Source organism: Scophthalmus maximus, chromosome 17 (assembly GCF_022379125.1).
Source record: "Scophthalmus maximus strain ysfricsl-2021 chromosome 17, ASM2237912v1, whole genome shotgun sequence".
NCBI classification, from domain to species: domain Eukaryota; kingdom Metazoa; phylum Chordata; class Actinopteri; order Pleuronectiformes; family Scophthalmidae; genus Scophthalmus; species Scophthalmus maximus.
Window position 1 is genome coordinate 5,413,018 of NC_061531.1, and position 23,491 is coordinate 5,436,508.

Consider the following 23,491-nt stretch of genomic DNA (forward strand, 5'->3'; position numbering starts at 1 on the left):
GACGAAAGCCGTGCTAATGACTTTACAGCCCGCGTTTAGATTTGAATAGGAATTTTTTACGCACCGGCTCAACAAATCAGGTGTCAATATGATATGCAGCACTTTAAAACAATATGACAGGACGGCTTTGTGTTGACATGGTTATTTGGATATTGACCCTGAGCTGGAGCGAACCGGCCGCTCGTCTCATTGACAGTCACAGGACACATCGTGGGATTTTGAACTAATAAACACAAAACAGCCGATTGGGAACATCGTGTTTATTCAAGGGAACAGTTGGTTTTATAACGGTTCATTTCAACATGAGCTAAACCTTAAAAAGTAGGTTGAGGTCAGAGCACGAGAGCCGCCACACTCGAGGGGTGACGCGGGTTTGATCCACAGCCAAAAAGAACCCACAAGTTCAGCACGAATGGATGTGAGGCTGTCGATATTCCATGTGTGTTACCATCAACGCTCTGGGAAATGAACATGAAAGATTAATAGAATAAAAAAATGAATACGTCCCTGCTTCCCCAGTCTGTAGCTCTGGGCCCCAAGTCCAGTGGCTCCTGATGACATAACGCTTTGAAAATGTGTCATGAATACTTACTTTCAATTTTACATTTTTAGCCCCAGATTTGTTGGACTAGTAAGAATCTTTTTTGTGATTTTGGCAATAATACAAAATGTGCAATATATCACCACATGTATCCTTTCAATTTAAAACAGGATGGCTCCTAACACATGATATGTAATACCACTGTTTTTTATTAAGTCGTTATTGTTATTGGGAGAAAGAAGAAAAGCTTTGTACAGTCTCTAAACAAAAAGTCGTGCGGTCTCCAGGAAAAAGCCTTCTCACGGAGAAAATGTAGAGAAAAGTTTTCCAGAATAAATGTTGGAACATACACTTCAAAAAGCTAGGGTTGTGTGTTATGACGGAATGGGATTGGAAGTTTGTGTTGCATCCTAAAAGTCTACCGACATCCCTCATTAGGCATGAAGCTGCTGAAATATTACGACTTTCTCTTCTTGTGTTTTGGTTTTTGTTCTAGAAATATTTCAGATACACCCCTGAGATCTCGGGTTACTTTCCCCCTGACATGATCCCACACGCTCCATCTTGAGCCCCCCGCCAGAATATCCCATCGCAGGTTGGCCCAGATTCCTGGCCACGCCCCCTGTCGAGGTTTGCCTTCCGGGAATGAAACCACCGAGTCCAAAAACACCACGTGCGCATGTGTCTCTCGGAAACGGTTGAACTCGTAGTAAAAAAAAAAAGAGACAGAGCCCCAGCTCCGCCTCCTTATTGTTGATGCTGTGCGCCTCCGAAATCACACCACCCGCAGACCCCGCCTCCCCCCGCGGGCCTCTCCCGGGCCCCGCCCACCGCTGGACCACATTGAAATTGGCTCCGATGTTGTCAAACACCACAGTGCGCGCAGCGGAGCATCCCTCCTCGGACCGGTCCACCAGGAGCATCTGTCCACACAGCAGAGCCGTGCGTCACCGCAGGTGTCGGGGCAAACTGCCTTTTTTTTTGTTTTTTATCACACCACTTCTTTTCTTTTCTTTTCTTCTTTTTTTTTTTTACCCTCAGCGCTATACTATACAACACACGCATCACAGGCCGCGTCTGGAGATGCGTCTTCCGGTGCGCCTGGAGGACATGGGACGGTCGTGTTGCGCTCCTCTGCTGCTCCTCCTCATCCTCTCCCTCGCGCAGACCAGTAAGTTCGAGTGTCCTGTCCTTTCATTTGGGGCAGCGTTATTAATTGCCTCCAATTTGGAACTTGATATTTGGCCTTGATATGAGTGTATTTATGAGACGAGATGAGACGAGATGTGCCTTCATTCGTCCCACAATGGGGACATTTGGACATTACAGCAGCAGAGTGGACAGAAGAATAAAGCAAGACATTTCAAAAAAAACAAACATATATAATATAACAGATAATATAAATACTGTATACAGAGCAGTGGCAATAGTTACACGTGGAGAATAAATATAAATGTTGCACAGTTTGTTAATTGCACTGTGTACCACTGAGTGATTGTTTGACACAATGGTCCTGTGTGTGTGTGTGTGTGTGTGTGTGTGTGTGTGTGTGTGTGTGTGTGTGTATTATGTTTTAATAACAGTGTGTGTAGAGTTGTGATGAAGTGTGACTTTAAATTCTCCCGTGACAGCACCGGATGCAAGGTGATGGGGGGGAGGGGGGAGAGAATGTAGGTCACATCTCCCTCTCTGTCACTATGAAATTTCGATGGGGGGAGAATAAATCACAGCGTCTCTATTATGGCACTGTGTCAATCATTTAACAGTTCAAAAACTAGATTTTTTTCTTCTTCTATTGGCAGCATCTTTCGGTCAAAGTCAACATATTTAATCGTTTTTATTCTCCGCGGCTTTCGAACGAAGCTGCGTGTTTTTGTGCTTTTCATGAACTGGCGCTCCGCTCGCAGCCAATCGGGTTCGAGCAGGGCGAATGCAGGCTGTGTGTGTGTGTGTGTGTGTGTGTGTGTGTGTGTGTGAAAGATGTCAAGCGGCTCCGTGACAAGCCGGTTTCTGAAGCCGTGGCCCATTCACAAATGGGCGCCACATATGCATACAAATCACGGCAGAAAAAAACCCCAATCGCACCGCGGGAGCGTTTGAATGAATCAGGGTTTTTTGTTTATTTCCCACATGATGCAACATCCAGTCTGTTTTGCGGGAGGCCCCATCCTATGTCCTCTTACCTTAAACGCCCCGTGCGTTTGGGAAGGACTAATGGGGAGCCCTCCAACACAATCCAACACAATCCTCCAACACAAGCACTGACATTGTCCCAAGGCAACACTCGTTGAGTTTTGATTGTGTACTCGCTTAGATGCGAAGCCGCAGTCGGACCAGTTCCCGGCTGCGTTGGTTCTGGGAATTCGGTGTGTGGAGGAACATGTTGGAACTGGTTGTCACCTATCCACATTTCCTCACCAGCCACAGAGATATGTGTCACCTTTGTTCCCCCCCGACACACCCACGATTGGACAGAGGGCGGTTTGTTGAAGGAGAAATCCATCATCTCTAAGTTGTTCTTCTTTTTTTTTTTTCAAAAGGGTCAACTGTATGTTCAACACGGGACACCTGATAGGAGGTTCTGCCTTTTGTGTAGGAGCCGTGTGTCTCACTTGTTCCGCTCATCTCACGGTCGATCAATTAAACAAACTGGAGAATAGGCGACAAAACATGTGCATGGGCGCATTTGTTATTGTCGCCGCACTGATCAATAATCCTGCCATTCAGTCCACTGTGTCTTTCAAGGTCTGAACTTTAAGCCCTGTAGGTAAACAGTCAGTGTGAACTTGGATTTGGGATTCGTGTCATCATCGGTTTCTGGAAATAACAGCTGATCTATGAAGTGAACAACAACAACAGCAAATGTACCGCATGGCTGGAACTGTCTCCCTTACACATCCAGGGAAGGGACGTTTGAAACATACCACTACGTTCAACCATTTGTGTGTTTTGTCTTGTATTTTCTTTTATATGACTCACAAGGATTTCCTTTTGATAAGACCCCATTTGTCAAGATAAAACTGATCATTATCTTTTTTACGGCGAGGGCAATAATGCACGTGGAGTCATAAAGAAACGACTGGCTTGATGTTCACCAAAATTACTGTTTGCAATTGTGCAGTCATATAAAAAAAGTACTACAACAGCAGGCAGAAAGCATTTCCTCAGCCTGCACAGGAGCTCAAAAAAAAAAAAGCTGCCAAAGCATCGGTCATGACCGATGGTACCAGATGTTTGACTTTACCAAGAAGCCATTATGATTTACTGTGCTGTAAAAGCCTTTAGGGCTACATCCTGTGTGCGTAATTTTTTTCTCTCTCTATCCATTCGAGAAGGGCACAAACTCAAGAAAATATGAATATTTAAGCATACATTTTGAATTTTGAATTGTTAATAACACTGAGACGCAACGAAGATGGTAAATGCCCCAAGCTTCTGGGGGTGTTACTGTGAAACACCTCTCGCCGGCCCCTGCCAAAAAACAGGTGGTCAACCGAGGTTTTGAGCCCACGGGGCCAGCTGGAGGAATGGCCCCGAGGATACCTTTTCATACTGCGCTGTCTCGATGATGTACAGTCTAATTGGTTCTTCCAGTTCAGCGGCTACATTGGGTCCATTAGAGATGGAGGTTGGGGGGGAGCGACTCTGTGTCCTGAGTATTTTTGCTGGCAGGGGCCATTAAATGCTGGAATATGAGATTCCCCTTGTGCTCATCAACTTGCCATATCAGCATCTATCTTCTGACAACGACAACTGCAGCTGGACTGTTTAGGGAGGTGCAGTGAGTATCTCTGTTTGACGTGCAGTTTGACCGTTCATCTGCCCCATTTCAACAAGTAGAAACATGAACGCGTGTTTGTTCACGTGTCGTCATGCCAGAGTATATACTTCCCAGCCCCGAGCGCCCGTGGCAGCACGTTTGTCACCATCCCTGCGTTCAAGGTTCCCCCATACTCTAATGAAACCCAACTGGGGGAGGCCAAACATGTCACAAGTTAAATGAGACTTAACTTTGACTATCTTTAATATTGTTGTATCTGTCCTGTAGAAAATGACTGCATGTGTGCTGACCACACAGGTGTTTCAGCCATGCGCTACCAACGTTGGCTCTATGGGGTTCACCACTCTGGTCCAGGCTGACATATTGTTACAACCCTATTTAATACTCAGGTTTACCAAATGCCTGCAAAACTACTGGCATCAGCTCAGCAGCCGTTCTTTGTGTTTACTGCACACTAAACCATGAGGGTGAACATCTGCTGTCAGCTAAAAATATTGCAGACAGATTATTCGGTGTGACTTGCAGCCATGTCTGTGTTTATGGGGTGACTTCCCCGTATTGGCCCCTTGATAAATGATAACGAAAACAATGGCCCTTTTGTCTCTGTTAACCGTCTGTTAATATCCCTCTATCATAGATGCATTGACGACATGTAGCACAAAGCAGTTCCAGTGTGGGAATGGGAAATGCATCACGGTCCGATGGGTGTGTGATGGCACAGATGACTGCGGAGATGGCACCGATGAACTACCCGGTACCTGCTGTGAGTATCAAGTGTAGTTCAACACGAAAAAAAAGCGGACCGGTTATTGCTCTGTACACACACCATTCCCACAATCCCCTGGTTCCACGTATAGGTTTAGTTACCTACTTCTGCGCATTTGTTTTCAGTGGCTAGAACCTGTGGGCCGACAGAATTCAGCTGCCAGGACCGACTGAACCAGTGTGTACCCAACACATGGCGCTGTGATGGAAAGGCTGACTGTGAGAATGGAGCAGACGAGGAGACTTGTGGTGAGTCTGAGTTAACCATGGATCTCAGAGGGGCCCAACACATCTGACTTACGAGCAACTCTAAAGTTTTACCCGGTCGTTCATTTCTCTGATCCCTCCGTCCCGTCTTCCCCCTCAGCACCCAGGCAGTGCACAAACAGCGAGTTCCGCTGCGGGAGCGGCCAGTGCGTCTCCGCCTCCTTCGTGTGCGACGACGAGGCCGACTGCGACGACGGCAGCGACGAGGCCTCCTGTCCGCCCACCACCTGCAGCGCCACCGCCTTCCAGTGCAACAACACCGTTTGCGTGCCGCGCCTGTGGGCCTGCGACGGTGACGCCGACTGCGCCGACGGCTCGGACGAGTGGCCGCAGAACTGTGGCACCAGGAGTCCTGCCTCTGCGGACACTCACCAGTGCTCCTCCCTGGAGTTCCGCTGTGGCAGTGGGGAGTGCATCCACAGTAGCTGGAGGTGTGATGGAGGAGCTGACTGCCTCGATCGATCAGATGAAGCCAACTGTGGTGAGTATAACTGCACCATTCTTCACCTGTCGATTGCAGGCTGACTGTCATGAGTTTCAAGTCTCCATCTCTTGTCCTCATTCCAAATTTCTGCCTGTTTGGGTCCCCCCCAGCTCGTCCGACCTGTCGTCCGGACGAGTTTGAATGCGGCGATGGAACTTGCATCCACGGCAGCCGTCAGTGCAACCACCAGTACGACTGCAGGGACATGAGCGATGAAACCGGCTGTGTCAATGGTAGGAATCAGCTTAGCTACTCAGATTGCAGCTAAATCTCTACAGCCTGTGTGTGCGTTGGGTGATTCCATATTTAAATGTTCATGTCTCATGCACAGCGACCCACTGTGAGGGCCCAACCAGGTTTAAGTGCCGCAGCGGGGAGTGCATCAGCATGGAGAAGGTGTGCGACCAGCATCGCGATTGCAGGGATTGGTCAGATGAGCCTCTGAGGGAATGTGGTGAGTACAGAGCCCCCCCCCCCCCCCCAGAGCTGTCTGCTTAATTACTACCTTTATGTATTTTAATGAGGGTGTAGCTCAAGAATGCGAGTCAGATCCTCAGTAACACAACAACAACCCTTTTCTTCTTCCCACCGCAGGTTCCAATGAGTGCCTGTTCAGCAACGGTGGCTGTTCTCATATCTGCAGAGACCTGAGAATTGGCTACGAGTGCCTGTGTCCTGCTGGATATAGCCTGGTTGACCAAAAACGCTGCGAAGGTAACAGACTCCCCGCACAAATAGTCAGATATCGATGTGCGTGTCCACGCTAACATGAACTGAGGCCACATTAACAAATGATGCCGATTGATCTGTTTTCACGCCCATGTCACGGATTGTCCTGTCAGATCCCCTAACTTTTATGGACGCAGTGTCTCAGCGTTGCTTCCGTCTCATTACACTTCTGTGCGTTTCATTCATTTATTTTTTCATTCTTTCCCCTCGTCGAATCAGATATTGATGAGTGTGCCAACCCGGACACCTGCAGCCAGATCTGCATCAACCAGATAGGCAGCTACAAATGCGATTGTGAGGAGGGTTACCAAGTTGACCCGGCAACCAAAGCCTGCAAGGCCATCGGTAAATATGAGCTCCCAGTGTTCTTTCGAGAGTTTTTTGTCGTATCATTTTCAATTCTGTTAAAGACGTTATAGAGGATGAGGAATTTGACTCCCTCATATGTTTCAAATGTGGTGTAGCCTGGGCCAGGCCAGGCAGTTGCTAACTGTAATGATATGACAAACAGTTTAAAGTGCTTAGACAGATATTGCATCAAGTTACCATTAGTGGTAACCAGTAGTAGTCAGAACTATTGTTAATTCACCTAATGTTACTACAAAATCCTCATTTTTTGACCAAATAAGCACACGAGACGAAACAAACTAGGACTATTTTTCCATTTACTATTTTCAGTTCCACATTACAAACTCAAAAACTAACCTATTTGCTCTTTGACTGTGTAGGTACAATTGCATACCTCTTCTTTACCAACCGTCATGAGGTCCGAAAGATGACTTTGGACAAAAGTGAGTACACCAGAGTGATCCCCCGTCTCAAGAACGTTGTGGCCCTGGACATGAACATGGCCACCAAAGAGATCTACTGGTCAGACATATCCCAGAAGAAAATCTTCAGGTGAGAAAGGATGACAATCACGAGGAATAAATAGACACTGTGTCCATAAATCCTGTTTGACCTCGTACTTTCAAATTCAAACTAGGGTCCAGATGGACTCGGCTGACGACACCACTCGCCACAACGTAGTGATCGGCAGCGACATCGATGCTCCGGAAGGCATCGCCTTCGACTGGATCCATGGTAACCTGTATTGGACTGACAGCATTCGCAGCACCATCTCTGTGGTCACTGCTGATGGTAGCCATCGCAAAACTCTCTTCCACCAGGACTTATCGAAACCCCGTGCCATCGTCGTTGACCCCCACAACAAGTAAGTCTAATAGCACTAATCTATTTGTGTCAAATCCAAAAGACTCGATGTGTTTGATCATTGCGATTAACAATATTTGGTCATCCTCCCAGCTTCGTCTACTGGACAGACTGGGGAAATCCTGCCAAGATAGAAAAGGGAGGTCTTAACGGAGGAGACCGCATTGCTCTGGTCACTGACAACATCGTTTGGCCTAACGGCATTACACTTGGTGAGCTCCAGTATTCATGATTCTCTGGTTTCAAGTCTTTTTGGAAAAAAATGCCAGTGGTCAGTCTGGTGTGACCTGTTGACCCCCTCCCTCTGCTTCCTGCACAGACCTGCTGAACCAGCGGCTCTACTGGGTGGACTCTAAGCTTCACACCCTCTCCAGTATCGATGTGCAGGGCGGTGGTCGACACACCCTCATCATCGACGAACACAAGCTGGCTCACCCACTGGGACTCACTGTGTTTGAGGTAGCTATTTACCATCCAATACACCCACTGCTTATCAAACACAGTGTGCACGTGCCGGCGGTAGTGTTCCTCGCTGCCACCGCTCTGTCCCCAACTCTCTGACATGTTCACGCTTTGTTTCGTTTTTTTGTGCGTTCAAGGAGAGAGTTTTCTGGACAGACGTCAGTAACAGCGCCATCCTGAGCGCAAACAGGCTCACGGGCGAGGACATTGTACCAGTGGCGGAGCACCTATCGTCGCCAGAAGACATTATTCTGTACCACAACCTCAAACAACCTGCTGGTGAGAGAGTCATTAAAAATAGATCAGCCTTTTTGGTCGTGAGACTACCGTTGAGGTAGAGGCAGAACTGTGGTCACAAAGGAGGATTCATTTCCATATCAGATGAAGATATGTGCCTTCCTTAATAGTCGACGTTGACCAAATATTGACATGCACTGACAATCCTAGGTAGGGCCCTATCTACAGTCAGACAGTAACGCCTGCAGTAAAGTTTCACGTCAATGAAAGCTGCACCAGAAATTTTCCAAGGATAAAGATTGCGTTCTTGAGTTTGCAAGAAAGAAATTAGCATATTTCCTAAAAATATCTCCATTTTGTTATAATATGGATATACTACGGCCTCCACCTATGTCGAACGGTTGAACTCAACTCAAATTTGACTCCCTTCTTTGGCACAGGGAGGGATTGGTGCCGGGTGTTCAACGGCGGCTGTGAATTCATGTGCCTGGCAGCTCCTCAGGTGGGCAGGCATCCCCCCAAATATACCTGCGCCTGTCCGGATAACATGATGCTAGCCAGAGATATGAGGTCGTGTGTACCAGGTATGTAAATGACCCAAAAGACGATTTAAAGAAAAATTGTCGTGATTTCATTATTATTTCTTTTTAAGATATCTTTTTATTAGTTCAGGCAGTCTTGCTGACTCTCACCCCTCCCCTTCTGTCCTTGTACTCCAGCGGTGCCAACACCCGCCGCTCCTCCGCAGCCTCAAACTCCGCCGACCAATCCCCCTCGTCTGCCACCGTTGCCACCCAGGACCACACCCAGACCCCAGGTCCAAACCACCGCCGCGGTGCCCAGAGTGATCATCGGCGCCGCAACCAAGCCCGTACCACGTACCTCCAAGCCCCTGGCCAGCACCACAACACGTCAACCAATGACCCCCTCACCCCAGCCAGTGAAGCCTGAAATGTCCCACACCACCACAGAGGCTCCAAACACCTCTCCGGGTTAGTACCATTGTGGTGTTTTCATCATGGTGTGAGTTTTGCATTATTATAGAGTATTGAGGTCAAATTGCGTACACACTTGTAAAACAGTTCCAGACTGTAACTGCATGACTGTATTTTCAACATTTAAAACACAATTTACGTCTCTGCAAGTTGATTTTTCAGACTGCACTGCCCTGCTATGAAAGTAGAATCATGTACCATTGACTGCGTTTACTCTTCCTTTAGATGTGCGACAAGAATTGGCTGCAGCCGTGCACAAATCAGCCTCCGCCGCACCAATAGCCCTGTACATCGTCTTACCTCTGGGTGAGTGCGTCTGGCAGCTGCCACAGAGGCAGAGTCTGAACGGAAAATACTTATTATTTGAAGAAAAAAAACCAGCCACCTACATCATGTCTCATCGCTCTCCGGATCTCTTTCCCTCTCGCGCAGCCATCGCTTGTCTCGTGGCCGTTGGTGTCATGCTGCTGTGGAGGAACTACAGGCTGAAGAACACCAACACGATTCACTTTGACAACCCCGTCTACCAGAAAACCACGGAGGACCAAGTGCACATTTGGAGGAGCCACAGCCCCGATGGTTACGCTTACCCAAAGGTGAGTCTAACAGGGTGCCTCTTCAACTGACCAGTTTCAACTTTGCAGAGACAACAGAGAGGATCTGTGCTATTTGTTTCATCTATTCTCTTCCTAATGAAACTGAATTCCTCCTTCAGTAATCTTAAAGGGCATTTTCACAACTACAGTTTGTTCGTTTGTTGTGGTCCGTCTGGTCAGTTGATGAGCTCGTAAAATTGGAGCTTTTTCCCTTCGGTTCAATTTCTTTCACACACAGAAAAATACAGGAAGGAGGTCCTGTGTTCTGTATTATTGCACATTTCTGTTACAGAAACATTGCTCTGCAATTTAATTTGGAGCCGCTGGTACTACATCTACTGCTACTGCTACTACTACTACTGCACAGGCTGCTCACAGCAACCAAAGCAGACCTGGCATGAATAAGATCTTTTAAAATTTTTCTCTAAGTTTGAAAGATGATATCATATTGAGATCAACACATGCAGGCTACAGTGTATATTTTGTCTGACGTCTTTTTTTGTTTGTTTTGTTTGCTGTCCTTTCAGAGACAAATTGTGAGTTTGAACGAAGAGGCGGACAATCCAGCCTTCACGGAAAACTGAAAACAATGTCAGCACTGTGGAGAGAAGAGAATCGGCGATAAGCTGTCTTTTTTTTTTTTACCTCACCTCAGCACAACCATATGGACACAACCTTTGCGTGGGAAGTGGCGTACGCACGCTTCCAGCCCCGTTTTGTGCGTACGCCACGTTTATAAATGAGACCCGTGTTCTTTTACCTCTCATCCCCGACCCTGATCCTGATGCCTTAACTGGAGAACAACTGTGTCATGGTCAAAGCCTCATCGTGTCTTGCTGCTCGCGCGTCAGTCCAACTGAACTCACTGGACGCAACCAATCTTAATCATGTTCCATAGAATTCACAAATGGGTGCTGTAAATATCACTGTTTGTTATCTTTTGTATTTCAGTGTCAAGCGATAAGCTGTTGACGGGATATTGTCATGTCGTAGAACTATTTATGGTTTAAAGCGATAGGAGACATTTTTGGGGGAAATATGCATTGTTTCTTTCTTGGCTTAGAATGAACCTACCGGCGGCAGTTTTCAGGTTAACTTAGCACAAAAACAGGAAATGGAAAATGCTTGCGCGGCACTGTCCATAGTTTCAAAAGCCGCCAATGTTACGGAATTTGCTGTAGGTTCACCTCAGAGAAAAGCAACACACACTGTGCCTTGAACACTGTACCCTACGGTGACCTGCAGATTTCACGTTGCAAGCTGGCCACATTGGTCACGGTGTCCTTTATGCGGCTGTCTGTAATTTCACAGTTTCCGCCCCGACACTTATTCCGCTCCATTCTAATGATTTGCGATCGGCTGTCTGTACGCTGGACAGCATCTTTAAATCGCCCCTCCCTACGCCCCTCTCAGGAGGGGCCTGTGCATTCCCCACAGTCAGAAGAAGCTTTGATGCAGTCACGTGTGACCAGTGGGGCCCTGTCCAAATGCCCCGTACTGTGCCACGTGGATATATTTACATCCTCCCTTAAAACCAGAACTTCGTCTTGCCTTATTCCAACATTCCGGACATAAAAGCGTGTGCCTTTTTTAATGTCAGGATTTGTTCACGTGTTCACGTTGGTGCTAATGAACTCAGTGGATCTGTACAGAATTAACGTGACTGCCTGTTTACAAGAGACTGTTTAAAGGGATGTGGCAGCATCACGTGCCGCGGGAGGCTACACACGTAGAGATGTGTCACTGTGTTGTGGGCTGATGACCGTTGTGAGGCTTTTTTGTTCGACAAACTAATTCCTAAGTGCTAGTGAAGCTGTTTCGGAAATGTAAATGTAAATATAATGTTCATAAATGTAAATATTTGTTCTTTATTTTTTGGGGGGTGATGATGCCAATGTTTTAGACTTTTTTGTGAACCTTAAACATTTGCTGTACATAAATAAATGCTTCTATTTATTATACAATCGGTACTCTGGCTCAAGTTTTTTGCAGACTCGTCTGAATTCACTTCAGATTCATAATTTGTTAACTAGTCGTATCAGACTCTTCAGTAAACTGAATGCGCTTGTGTTGAGTTAGTTCACTTCTCCCTTCACCTATACTGCAGCAAATAGACATGAATGTGAAGATATTATGAGGGAAAAAACGTTTATGTGCTCGTCAAGACTTTTAACTATATCTTTGACTAAATATTTGAACTGTGTACGTGTTACTTTTAGCTACTTCAACAGTTTATCCACTAGTTTTTTGCAATTCCAACTATTTATTATTTTATTTGTACTATGTATTTCAACTCTCTGGTTGGGAATCACTCTCCATTCTACAGTGCAGTGTTTTTCTAATCTTCAGAAAATGTCTTTCCACTGTATTTTTCTGCCACTTTTCCCCTTTCCGTTTCTCCTACCACGAAAAAAAGAAATGTGCATGTTCAAATGTTTAACATCTTTGGTATGCACAAATGGCTGTGGATGTGGAGGGAGGGTTTTGTTTCTTTTCTTTCCTCTTTTCCTCCCGGGAGGGGGGGGGGGGGGTCTGGTTCTGTTTTTGTGTAGTTTTTCTAAGGAATGCAGGACTTTTTTTTCTTTTTCATGGAAAGACCAGACGTCACAGTGAAGCAAAGCCACAGTTTCTTAGAAATCCTCCCAACACGTGTCAGGAAAAATAACATCACCGCGTGTGAAGGTCTCTGCTTTGTTCTCACTTACGTACACATACAGTAAAACTGAAAGGTGTCATAACTCCTACATGAGAGCTGGTAAGGCTGAATACATTCAAAAATATCCCACTTTATTTTGTAATATTCTCTTTTTTTCTCAGTTTTTATAACACACCATCAATATATCATTTTGAAGCAGCATTGTCAACTTGAGTGACATATTGAATTGCTAGTTGAGGTTCTTTTAATTTACCAACAGTATATTGAACTTATTTGTGTTAGTACCAGCAGAAGCAGAGAGAAAGGTTCCCCTGACTCCCGGCTCAGCTTTGTAGACATATTCATGAGCAGTTTGTAGTTAATTCATTCATGTTTTAATAAATACACAAAAAAAATCAATATGTCTTCTTAATGTCCATGTTTTGTGGTAGCTCCAAGAGGACTTGAAACCTCCAGCTATTGAGGAGAATGGACGTAAACAGCTTTGTGACCCCAAAACCTCTGCAGTCGAAACCCGTCTTTTCGCATGTCATGTGCAAAGCTCAAGGCTAAGTATAAGAGCGGAAGGGACGAGCTGATAATGCATCTCAGGGAAAATATACGGTGACGCATCCATAGACATGTGAGCGGAACATACAGATAAGAAAACAGGCTGACTCTCAGACCACGCTCCGGGGAAAAGGTCAACTGGAGACGATCAATGATACAAATACATTCATCGGCAAACAGTGTGAAGCTGTGATTCTCAGCACTCGTTGTCAGAACAGCTATTGAGACTCCCGCTGCCTTGGTGTGATTTGTTTTTGTTTGCACACGCAGCAGGAAAAAGTCCGGTTTTCGAAGAACGGTTTCATCCGATTTCCCTTGACACCATTAATCATTAATTCACACACAAAGGGGTCATGTGCGACCTATCGGATCGTTCCAGTTGATTCAACAGATGAATGGTATACAGCTGAAGTCCCCTCAGAGTGTTTTCTCCTTCCCATGCACATTTTTCTGTCCGTACAAAGTCCTAAACATCTACTTTACTTAAACCATGTCTGAATGCAGCAGATTTTATGTTCAGTTGTTTTATCTCAAGTGATTCATAACCAGTTTGCATTTACATTTTGGTGTGGAATAAACAGAAAATCTGTTTCATTTTGTTCAATAACATGAATTCATTGGCTATACATATATAGACATTGCAGCTTCTGAGGAAATTTCTGATCGGAGCAGGTTCCGGTAAATTCCCTTTGATATTTTTAAAGCATCATTTCCCAGTGGGTTGCAGTACAACATTGGTGCTCACCTTATCCTACATAAACAATTCCAACCTGCTGGATGCTCAGTCCCTGGACAGTCTCTGACTTTTCCTCAGGCTATGTTTTGCCGGAGAGAGACCCACACACCACTCAACAGACAACGGTTGACCTGTGGTTCCAACTAATGATATGTAATCGTTAAAAGTTGCTCAGAGAGGATATGATTTTTGCACACGTCATGCCTTTAAGAGAGGAGAGAGATGGGAAAAATATGCAAAATAATCAACACAATTTTATACAGTGGAGACAAATTTGAATTTAATTTGAAACTCTAACACAAAGGATATGGGAAAGTCATGTTATGCACCTTATTGTCATCCATGGGTGATCAATATTCAGTGTTAGGCGTCTGCTTTACTAGGCTGATGTCCGTGAATCAGGTCAAGGCTTTTTGATTATCTGCCGAGAGGACTGTGAATGAGTTATATCACTCCAGGGGACATTGTCAATGTTTTTGGACCACGTTGATGTTGACTCGTGTCAGTCACGTCATGTTTGTACTGGAGGCTTTTCCCAACTCAAACTGCTTTGATGGGACATGACGTCACATTGTGTTTTGTTTCATAAGTCACACACCCACTCGCCCCTCTGGTCCTCCCGTGATGGTAATGCTTTCCCATCATCAGTCATGATTCAGCAAACAGACTCACTTAACTGATCAGTGATAGCACATACCTTTAATGGAATATGTTGTTGATACACTTACTGACTGATATTTTTCACTGAAATATAATGGTGAGGTCACTGTAAATGGGCCGCTAGTGATAATACACAAGGCTGAAAATTGTATCTGTTTATTTCATTGAAAGAGATTTACAATTGACGTATTTTTTTAAATCTTACAAACAATAATGCATCTGCGTGTTTCATATAATGCCAACACTTGATCTGCCTCATTTTGGCTCCGAGTTCCTCATAGTGTTGGCTGTGACATTCACAGACATGAAAAAGTATTCTCGGTGAAGGAATCCTCATCTTTCAGGTAGCTTGCCTTTTCTCTAGATTATTATATGAATGAAAAAGAAAGAAGAAGAGGAAAGCAATTCCTTTGTTATTAGGGGCTACATTATTTCAATTATGTTTTAATTATTTATTTATGTATTTTCAGAACCCCAAAATGTAGCTAAATATTAAAACCTATTATACCAATTTGTGGATGTCTGTCACAGCAAAAAACAAACAAAGAAACAATAACAAAACAACAACGTCAAGTCCAAAGTGGTGAAACTGAAACACCGATCAAGGTTTGATTGGAGAAAACTGTCCTTATCGCGCCCCCTAGCGGACAACAGGTGTAACATTTGAACTGTAAACCGGAAACCACGTGATTCAGTTCTTCACATGCGTGTCCAGCAGCAGGAATGCTACACTGCCACACCAGTGTGTAGTGTATATTTTCACGTTAATCTTTTCTCCGTCGATTAGAACATGTCGGGCAGATCGGAGTTCAAAATCAACCACGGGTTCGCGCAGAGATATGACAAATACCGACAGAAAGAGGAGCTGCAGAGGCGTAAGTGTGATGCTAGCTATCATGCTAACACGCCAACGTGGGGAAGCGTCGCTAGCTCTGAGGTTGTTGTTGTTTTTTTTACGCTGCTGTGTCATTTGTGAAAGTCAATTTTCTCTCTGTCCTGTGTTGTTGTGCAGTGAAGGACCGATACGGAGACCAGGCGGACGACAGTGGCTCCGAGTCGGAGTCCAGCTCTGATGACAGCGTAGTGGTCAGCATGGGAGCTTCTTCCCCCTTTCGCCCTCCGTCCGTAGATGAGACTTTCTCAGTGAGGTTTGTCTGACTTTTGTTTTGCCCCTTCAGGAGCTCGACCCTGCAGTGGAAAGGGATTTTTACAGAACGCTGTCACTGCTGAAGAAGAAAGACCCCAAGATCTATGAGAAAGATGCCACGTTCTACTCCGAAGGTAATGGCTCGGTGCAATCAGTGGTGTTGCTTTCACGGTCTGCGGGACATCTTAGTTTTTTGGTGATGTTGTAAACAAATGATCTGAATCCCTCGCTTTCAGTTGCATCCACCAGCGACGAGCAGCCTTCGACTTCAAAGAAAGCAGTCAAGCCCATGTATCCCAAGGACTATGAACGTAAAGTCATACTGGAAAAAGAAGGGTGAGCGAGCTTCATCGTGTTCACAGCCAGACTGCTGGGTCTGATCCATCAAGTCGCTCAAATTAGGAAGCCAGTCCTAGCTGGTCTAATATCCCCAGAGTTAACAGGAGCTGGATCTGCAACCACAATCTGCTTTCAGTGAAATGATGTTCTTTTTTGTTTAACACTTCATTAATTCATCTAAAATGACCTTCGGTGAGCCGTATAAGAGTGACACGTTCACAACACACATCTCCCTACTGTGAGGTCTCATTAGCTCAAAGACAGTAAAGATGAACTGGACAGTGGAAGAGCAAAGATGTGGCAACGTTAATGGAAATTTAATACCATGCAATTGGATAGTGCCGACACAGACCTGTCACACAGTTGGGGCATAATGTAAATTGTAAACTATTTAGAAATCATATACACATTGATGTGTGTGAGAAGCTTGCCAGTGCTGACCTTTTCACCGGAGCCTTTTTTCGATTTGATTATTGGTAGGTGCCTCTGTAATCAAAGATTCAAGATTTATCATTATATACTTGATAACATTGAAAACACCATTACTAGTAATGAAATGTTTCGTCTCATAGCAAACTGTCTCGTGGACATTTGTAAAGGACATGTATAACAGTGACAATAATTAGTATAAAGGGACAATAATTAGCATAATATGGTAAACATAGTTATGAATGATAGAAAATGGAAACCCTTTCTCATTTCCAATTTTACTTAAAACTGAACTACAATGAGTCATATTTTGGGTGTGTATCATAAAACAGTGTTCTCTTATGTGGGTGGTTTCTTAAATCCATTGTTAACTTTTAGTGAGAATCTAAAACAAAAATATTCCTTTTTATTTTTACAGGAAATATGAAGATGATGACGACAGTGATGATGAGGAGGCCGCCATTAAGAGAAGGGAGATAATGGAGGTAGACAAAGTTATAAAGTCATTTAGCTCCCTGGGGAATTTTGGAGATGCCTGCGTATGTGAATGTTTTTATAATCGTCATTGTTTTCCACTGCAGAGAGCTGCCTCTCCCAGCTACATTCAAGAGCAGAGGGAGCTGAAAGAAAGGTAAGGCTCAACCTATCTGAAAGTGTTAAGTTAAAATCACTCGCAGGCTGTTTATGTAAACCCAAAACCTCTTGACAGCTTCCGGAAGTTCATCCAGGAGAGCGACGTGGAGGACGACGAGGGCAGTGAGGTGGACGGAGGATCCCAGCTGCTGACACGGAGGGTCAAAACACAGGAGGAGAAGGTCAGAGGCGGGTTACTGGAATCTGCTCCTTTTCTTTAAAAAGTACAAAAGCATCAGAAATCAGGATAAACTGTTGTGTTTGTATTTGTAGGATAGGGAAGAGGCAGATTACATGGACTGGCTGAAAGGCCAGGCTGAGCTCGATGGTCCAGAAGAGGTGAAGGACATGGTGAGTGTCTGCATTTAGAGGAGAGTGTGTCGGTAAGCATATTGGAACAATAATTTTAACGCTGCTTTGTGGTGCGACAGAAATACCTGAGGGACTACTGGAATGACCCAGAGCTGGATGAGAAGGAGCGCTTCCTGAGAGATTATGTCCTTAACAAGGGCTACCTCGAAGATGACCATGGCGATGATGAACGGTATGTCGCTACCTGTCTGGATGTTAGGTTTTGCTTTCCTGGAATGTGAAATCAAGGAGCGTGTGTACAATAAGTTAATCTGATGCCTTCAGGATCCCAACCTACGAAGAGGTGGTCCAGGACGATGTGGAGGATTCTGAAGATGAAGGGGAGACTTTCTTGGAGCGGCAGCAGGACTTTGAGCGAGAATACAACTTTCGCTTTGAAGAGCCCGACGCTCAGCTGGTCAAGACCTACCCTCGCAACATCGCCACCTCTGTGCGCTCCAAAGACGACCGCAGAAAACTCAAACGGGAGGAAGTGAGAGAGAGGAAGCAAAAGGTATCAAGCTGAAGCATTTTTATAAAATTTTAATTTAGCTCTTGATCCATAAATAGAAGCCTTTGCTCTCTCTGCTTCTTTATAGTAAGACACAAAATGCCCTCAGTCATTCGCTAATACAAGCCTCTGTCTCACAACTATTTCAGGAGAAAGAGCAGAAGCGGGAGCAGCTGAAGCAGTTAAAGAACCTGAAGCGCAACGAGATCATGGAGAAGCTTAAGAGGCTTAAGGAGCTGACTGGCAACGAGCAGCTCGCCTTTAGTCAGACAGACCTGGACGGAGACTTCGATCCACAGCAACACGACCAGCTCATGCAGGTGGGTAAATACACACACACTCCAATAAATAAAGATTCATAACGATTGAGGGTCTTTACTGGGGAGAGTGGTATTTATGTTTGTTCAACTGAGCATTCACAGCCCTCCCTCCAAACATTGATTGTCCAGTCACTTACACTTACCTGTAGGTACATCAGGTGTGTCAACCTGTGGATTTCTCCAAATGCCTAAATGGTGGACAAAGGAATGCAGTAAGAAATTTTCCAGAGTGATAGTGACCAGCGTTTCCAAAAACAACGTTAGCTAAATACATTTGTTAGCCCTCAACCTAAGAACTTTTTCATGCAGTTGACAGCTTGTTCTTTGGCTGATGAAAATCTACTAATGGCAGTTTTCATTGCAGTCGTCAAAATCATTGATCTTCCGCTAGAAATGAGAAAACTACTTTTAAAAATGAAAAGAATTTCTCTGTGCCTTGTGGCATTTGAGAATGGTTTGACGGGTTTGACGAACTGTAACTATGACTACATACAGTTGTGTGTGGAAAAATATGGCAATGTTAAACATCAAGTTGACTTTTAAAGGGGTAGTAATTGATTTTGGAGAGAGCTTATTTCTCTCGTTGTTGTTGTGATTTTACTGCTCCGAGTTATTTTCGCCGCAAACACAAAACCGACAGCTAGCGGACCGTGAAGAAATATTTGCTGATTGTTACAAAACGTGTATTGCTTGCTTTAGAATCACTTACTGCCCCTTTAAGTGAAAATATGTAAATACAGCCCCTACAGCAAACTGACAAAAAAAAATGTATCTATCCGATGACTTTTAAAAACAACCAGAACTTTGTTGGGACAATTGGCTTTAATTGTCTCTTTAGAACTATTAAGGCAACTCTTATGATGACCTTTCCAGAGATTTATATATTATCTGACTCTACAAACCTTTAGAGAACAATCAACCATGGCTCTCCTCAAAGTTATTGACTGAGGGTGTGGTCGAATTGTCCTTCCTATCTACTTTTCCTTGACCTCAGTGGAAAACGTCATGAGGTCAAGGAAAGGTGTAAAGGAGGACTGATATGACTTAAGTAAAGCAGACAGCGGTGCTCAGGGAATCCGACTCCAGTTTCACTATACTACGTCATCACGGCGGATGTTATTGACATGCGTCTGCCGTGGTGAGACTACAAATTTCCGAAAACGAACTACAAAAAATACAGCGACTCCATCAGTACGTTGCAGTGTGTTTTACCACCGTGTGACATCAGCTGTAAATTGTTCACATGTTACAGTAACTGACATTATGACGTGCGTCACTTCTGGGTCATAATCACAATCTCCTGCTTCTTCTAGTTCGGATTGAATCGTTTACGTCCGTGCATGGCGCGTCACGTTAGATATCACTGCCGCAATGAATTGTGGGGCGTCTATTTCTCCTTACTCTCACAGAGGAAGGTCCAGTGTACCCTATGCTAAAGGAGATAGGAAAGGAAGCATTGAAGCTCCTTTCCTGTGCATTTAGAGAATCCGAACGGCTCTCATCATGGCTGCCGGTCGAATACTTCCGGGTCATGTCAAGATTTAGGAAACTCCCTGAGCCAATTAGACAATTGGAGTATCTGGGGGGAAAAAGGAACTAATGATGCACCTGTCACCAGGGCACCGTGCTAATGATTGAACACATTACATCTGTGTGAGCAGCTCAAACAGGTGTAATGTGTTTGGCTAATTTGACTTTTCGTCAGGAGGGTCAGTGCAGCTGCCTACTAATTGAGTTTCAGTGTTCACACCTGTTCCTGTCTGTATGCATGTTGGTTGATAACCATACAACTTTTATTGTCCTTTGACCAAGAGAGTGTTTCTCAGTTTGACTTTCTCTGAGTTTATATTGAAAGTCAGAATCAGTGACATTCTCTATTGTCTGCAGAAATTCTTTGGAGATGAATATTACGGAGAAAAAGATGGAGAAAAGCCTCAGTTCGATGATGACGATGAGGGTAAGCCTTTGTTTTTTCTTCATTGCTAGTTGAAGCATTGTTAAATCTGTGCATGCCAGGGGTCATTCCATCACCCCCAAACCTGTTACTGTCACTTTGCAATTGGCACTGAAGGAGAAGTCAAAATACCTTCCAGATGCAGCTTAAGATTTAAAGCTTTTTCTTGACATTTGCAAAAAAAATCTGTAGTGGGTTACACTGAATTTGAAAATGTAGAACGAAACAATCTTTAGCTGATCATGCAGGCATGTTTCCAGTTTTAAGTAGGTTTGACTTAGAAATAAAATGTTTAAGCTAGTTGCATAAATGTGCCCCATGCCTTGTGTGCAACAGAGCACTGGAACTGGGACACGTGGACAGGAGAGGGACAAGAAGAAGACTGTGATGGAGAGGAAGAAGTTTACGGTGGAGAGGAATATGATGTCTCTGCGCCACACTGCGATGATGAAGGCTTCATTGTGAGTAGTTTAATTTTTGCTGATTGCCTTGTTTCATCCTGTCCTCAACTGTTAACATGAGCTGGGCAGCTTCGTTTGTTGATGGCGAAGAAATTCACTCACCAGAGTTCACTCTGTTGCAATAGATGGATGCAGACTACGACCCGAGCCAGCAGATTGCCTCCAAGAAGAAGAAAAAGGAGAGGAAGAAGCTGAAGAAAGAGGATTTACCACAAATGGGCAAAAAGAAAAAGAAGTCTCACTTTGCGGAGGTCATCACCAAAGACAAGCCTGTGTTTGATCCTCGTAAGTGTCAGTTAAGTGCCACTGAGCAGTAACTGTCCTGGGTCTTCTACCGTAAAATAATATGCTTTAGTTATTGTCTGAGTGAAGTGTATTTCTATTTGTTTTTCAGAGGAGAAAAGCTTCGAGCAGTATTTGGATGAGTACTACAAATTAGACTACGAGGACGTAATAGACGACCTCCCGTGCAGGTTTCGCTACCGACAGGTCCTCGCCAATGACTTTGGCCTGAGCACCGAGGAGGTGAGAACAGCAGCAGCGTTTTCAGCTCCAAATAACTGACTGTTCATTTAACCCTGCTTCCTACTGTTGCTACACCTCTCTCTCTTATCACACTATAAAAACTGGATATGATTCAACATTAACTGTGGCAGATTTACTGCTTAAAAACGTTTTTTTCATTGTAATTTATTTTAATGGATTCTTGATTCTGGACAAATTAGTTTAAACCAGCTTATTTTTAACTAGAGAACAGTCTGAAATATCAACTGCAGATTATAATTGGCTGTAGCTAGCTGTCTGCAGTTAACCTCTGAGCTGGGGATGAGGCTTGTGAGGATATTTTTATTTCCTACAGCCCCATGCACTTCACATCAGCATGTTCAGAATTCCAAAGCTTGACCAACTAGGGCTGTCTACTTAAGGTTGCTAAGCTGTGATTGGACAGGAGAGGGGGTATGTGAACAGTCAGCTGTATGGTAATGGATATAATGTATATTGACTGGATGTTGGTAATTAATCCTGCAGTGATGAGCCTTGAGGTGATGATCTGGTATTGTTTCCCTCCGGGGAAAGCTCTGACCAGGGAATGATCTCAATTGAATCTTCTCTCTGAGCAGACCGCTGTTATTAGAGAAAGTCTACCCGATTATACAAAAGTGTTGCAGAAAAACATATTGATTTGTATCAATGAATGACTTTGGCTCTTTCCTCAGATTTTAAATGCAAACGACAAGGAGCTGAACAATTGGTGCTCTCTGAAGAAGACCTGTATGTTCAGGTACTGGCCCTGTACTTTAGGTGTTAAACCTGTTGTCCTGTGGTCTCGGGTCATTTACCACACTTTAACTCTTTTCTTTCACTCTCAGGTCTGACAAGGAAGAGATGAGTGATTTGAAAAACTATCAAATCAAGGCCCAGAATGATAGGAAGAAGAAGGAAATCCTGAGCTCGGTGTATTCTGAGTGAGTATGACACATTTCACAAACTAATAAGATGTAACCCTGGTAATTAATCCATATTTTCTGTAGCATTGTCACATTTACCTGAATTTAATTTAATCTACAGGGAAGATAAAGAGTTGGCCGATGCAAAAACTAAGGTGGGGAAGAAGAGGAGAGATCGTATGAAGAACACTGAGAAGCAAGGCAGAGCAGCAGAGGATGGTGATGAAGCCTCCAACATGGACTCTGAAGAGACACCTGCTCAGGCTCTAAGAGAGGCTGGGGATGGTTTGGAAGAAGAGGATGAGATTCTGATACCAAAGAAAAAGATGAAAGTGGAAGAGGAACCACAGGTTACTGCTGACAAATCAGCAGATACAGTTGACGAGGTGAAAAACAGGACTGAGAAGCCAAATTTGGCCAAGAAGAAGCACAAGCGTACAGGTGGTGGACGCATCGTATCGGGAACACTTGGTGTAAAAATAGGAGGCCGGGAGTTTAGTAGACAGAGACTGAAGGCCTACGGTCTGAACCCCAAGAGACTGTACTTCAGACAGCTTGGCAGACAGAAACGGAAAGAACAGGAGAAGAAAGAAAAGCAGAAAAACAAGGAGTGATAACTGCTCATGCTGAGCTCATTACTTTAGTACAATCCACTTATTTTTATGGTCCAAGAATTGAATACATCATGGTTCCCTTTTTTGATGGCCTCGCATTGATCTTTAGATTTCAACATAAGATTATTTACCTGTAAATGATGTATCCAAAACGCCCACAAATTAATCTGCTAGCAGAGAATTTAACATGTTTTCTCTTGGTGCTTTCATATTGTGTACGTTTTAGAATAATGTAATAAACAATCCGGTAACCTTTGATCTCTTTGTATTTATAGACCTGGTGTATTTTAATGGTAATGTAAAAACATATTTACTACTGAGTCATGTATCTGTACAACTGTAGTCATCAAGTTATAGCGGATTCATCTAAGTGTCAACAGTACAGTAGATAAATTATTTCACGAGGTTTGAGCCAAGTGGATGTTTGCCATTAAATAAGTATATCCTTACAACTTGTGAAATAGTGTAATGGGAATTTTAAGTGTGGAGGAAAATTTTGTTTTTACTCATTTAGCTTAATCCTATGCCTCATTAGACAGTAGCATATTTTGAATGGTACCAAAGAATCATATTTCGGAAAGGAAATAACCTGATAGTGCTACTAGCAGCTTGTT

At 44.2% G+C, this 23,491-nt stretch overlaps 2 protein-coding genes and 1 non-coding gene across 3 annotated transcripts; all 3 read left to right on the top strand.

Annotated features, from left to right (window-relative positions):
* The first annotated feature begins 1,405 nt into the window (after nucleotides 1-1,405).
* On the top strand, nucleotides 1,406-12,030 carry ldlra (low density lipoprotein receptor a). Its single transcript, XM_035614783.2, has 18 exons — nucleotides 1,406-1,712; nucleotides 4,960-5,085; nucleotides 5,214-5,336; nucleotides 5,455-5,835; nucleotides 5,949-6,071; nucleotides 6,170-6,292; nucleotides 6,433-6,552; nucleotides 6,787-6,912; nucleotides 7,296-7,467; nucleotides 7,553-7,780; nucleotides 7,873-7,991; nucleotides 8,099-8,238; nucleotides 8,379-8,520; nucleotides 8,919-9,062; nucleotides 9,198-9,470; nucleotides 9,699-9,779; nucleotides 9,906-10,069; nucleotides 10,597-12,030. The coding sequence occupies exons 1-18, from the start codon at nucleotides 1,625-1,627 to the stop codon at nucleotides 10,651-10,653; spliced, it is 2,730 nt and encodes a 909-aa protein (XP_035470676.1). The 5' UTR covers nucleotides 1,406-1,624; the 3' UTR covers nucleotides 10,654-12,030.
* A 3,312-nt stretch (nucleotides 12,031-15,342) lies between these two features.
* On the top strand, nucleotides 15,343-23,133 carry kri1 (KRI1 homolog). Its single transcript, XM_035614788.2, has 18 exons — nucleotides 15,343-15,545; nucleotides 15,683-15,756; nucleotides 15,849-15,951; nucleotides 16,054-16,153; nucleotides 17,004-17,070; nucleotides 17,167-17,216; nucleotides 17,295-17,400; nucleotides 17,492-17,569; nucleotides 17,650-17,762; nucleotides 17,855-18,083; nucleotides 18,230-18,400; nucleotides 20,288-20,357; nucleotides 20,691-20,815; nucleotides 20,941-21,100; nucleotides 21,210-21,340; nucleotides 22,033-22,097; nucleotides 22,186-22,281; nucleotides 22,385-23,133. The coding sequence occupies exons 1-18, from the start codon at nucleotides 15,461-15,463 to the stop codon at nucleotides 22,875-22,877; spliced, it is 2,316 nt and encodes a 771-aa protein (XP_035470681.1). The 5' UTR covers nucleotides 15,343-15,460; the 3' UTR covers nucleotides 22,878-23,133.
* LOC118289623 lies at nucleotides 21,839-21,936 on the top strand. The gene has a single exon (XR_004786176.1). It is a non-coding gene; the product is annotated as a Z30 small nucleolar RNA (small nucleolar RNA).
* Nucleotides 23,134-23,491: the final 358 nt, after the last annotated feature.

What these genes read in the sequence shown, in the direction of transcription:
- kri1 (XM_035614788.2), top strand. Translation starts at nt 15,461, where the DNA reads ATGTCGGGCAGATCGGAGTTCAAAATCAACCACGGGTTCGCGCAGAGA. An exon ending in CAAGCCTGTGTTTGATCCTC is followed by an intron (nt 21,101 to 21,209) that starts GTAAGTGTCAGT and finishes TTTGTTTTTCAG; the next exon opens with AGGAGAAAAGCTTCGAGCAG. An exon ending in AAGAAGACCTGTATGTTCAG is followed by an intron (nt 22,098 to 22,185) that starts GTACTGGCCCTG and finishes TTTCACTCTCAG; the next exon opens with GTCTGACAAGGAAGAGATGA.
- ldlra (XM_035614783.2), top strand. Translation starts at nt 1,625, where the DNA reads ATGCGTCTTCCGGTGCGCCTGGAGGACATGGGACGGTCGTGTTGCGCT. An exon ending in TATGAGGTCGTGTGTACCAG is followed by an intron (nt 9,063 to 9,197) that starts GTATGTAAATGA and finishes CTTGTACTCCAG; the next exon opens with CGGTGCCAACACCCGCCGCT. An exon ending in GTACATCGTCTTACCTCTGG is followed by an intron (nt 9,780 to 9,905) that starts GTGAGTGCGTCT and finishes CCTCTCGCGCAG; the next exon opens with CCATCGCTTGTCTCGTGGCC.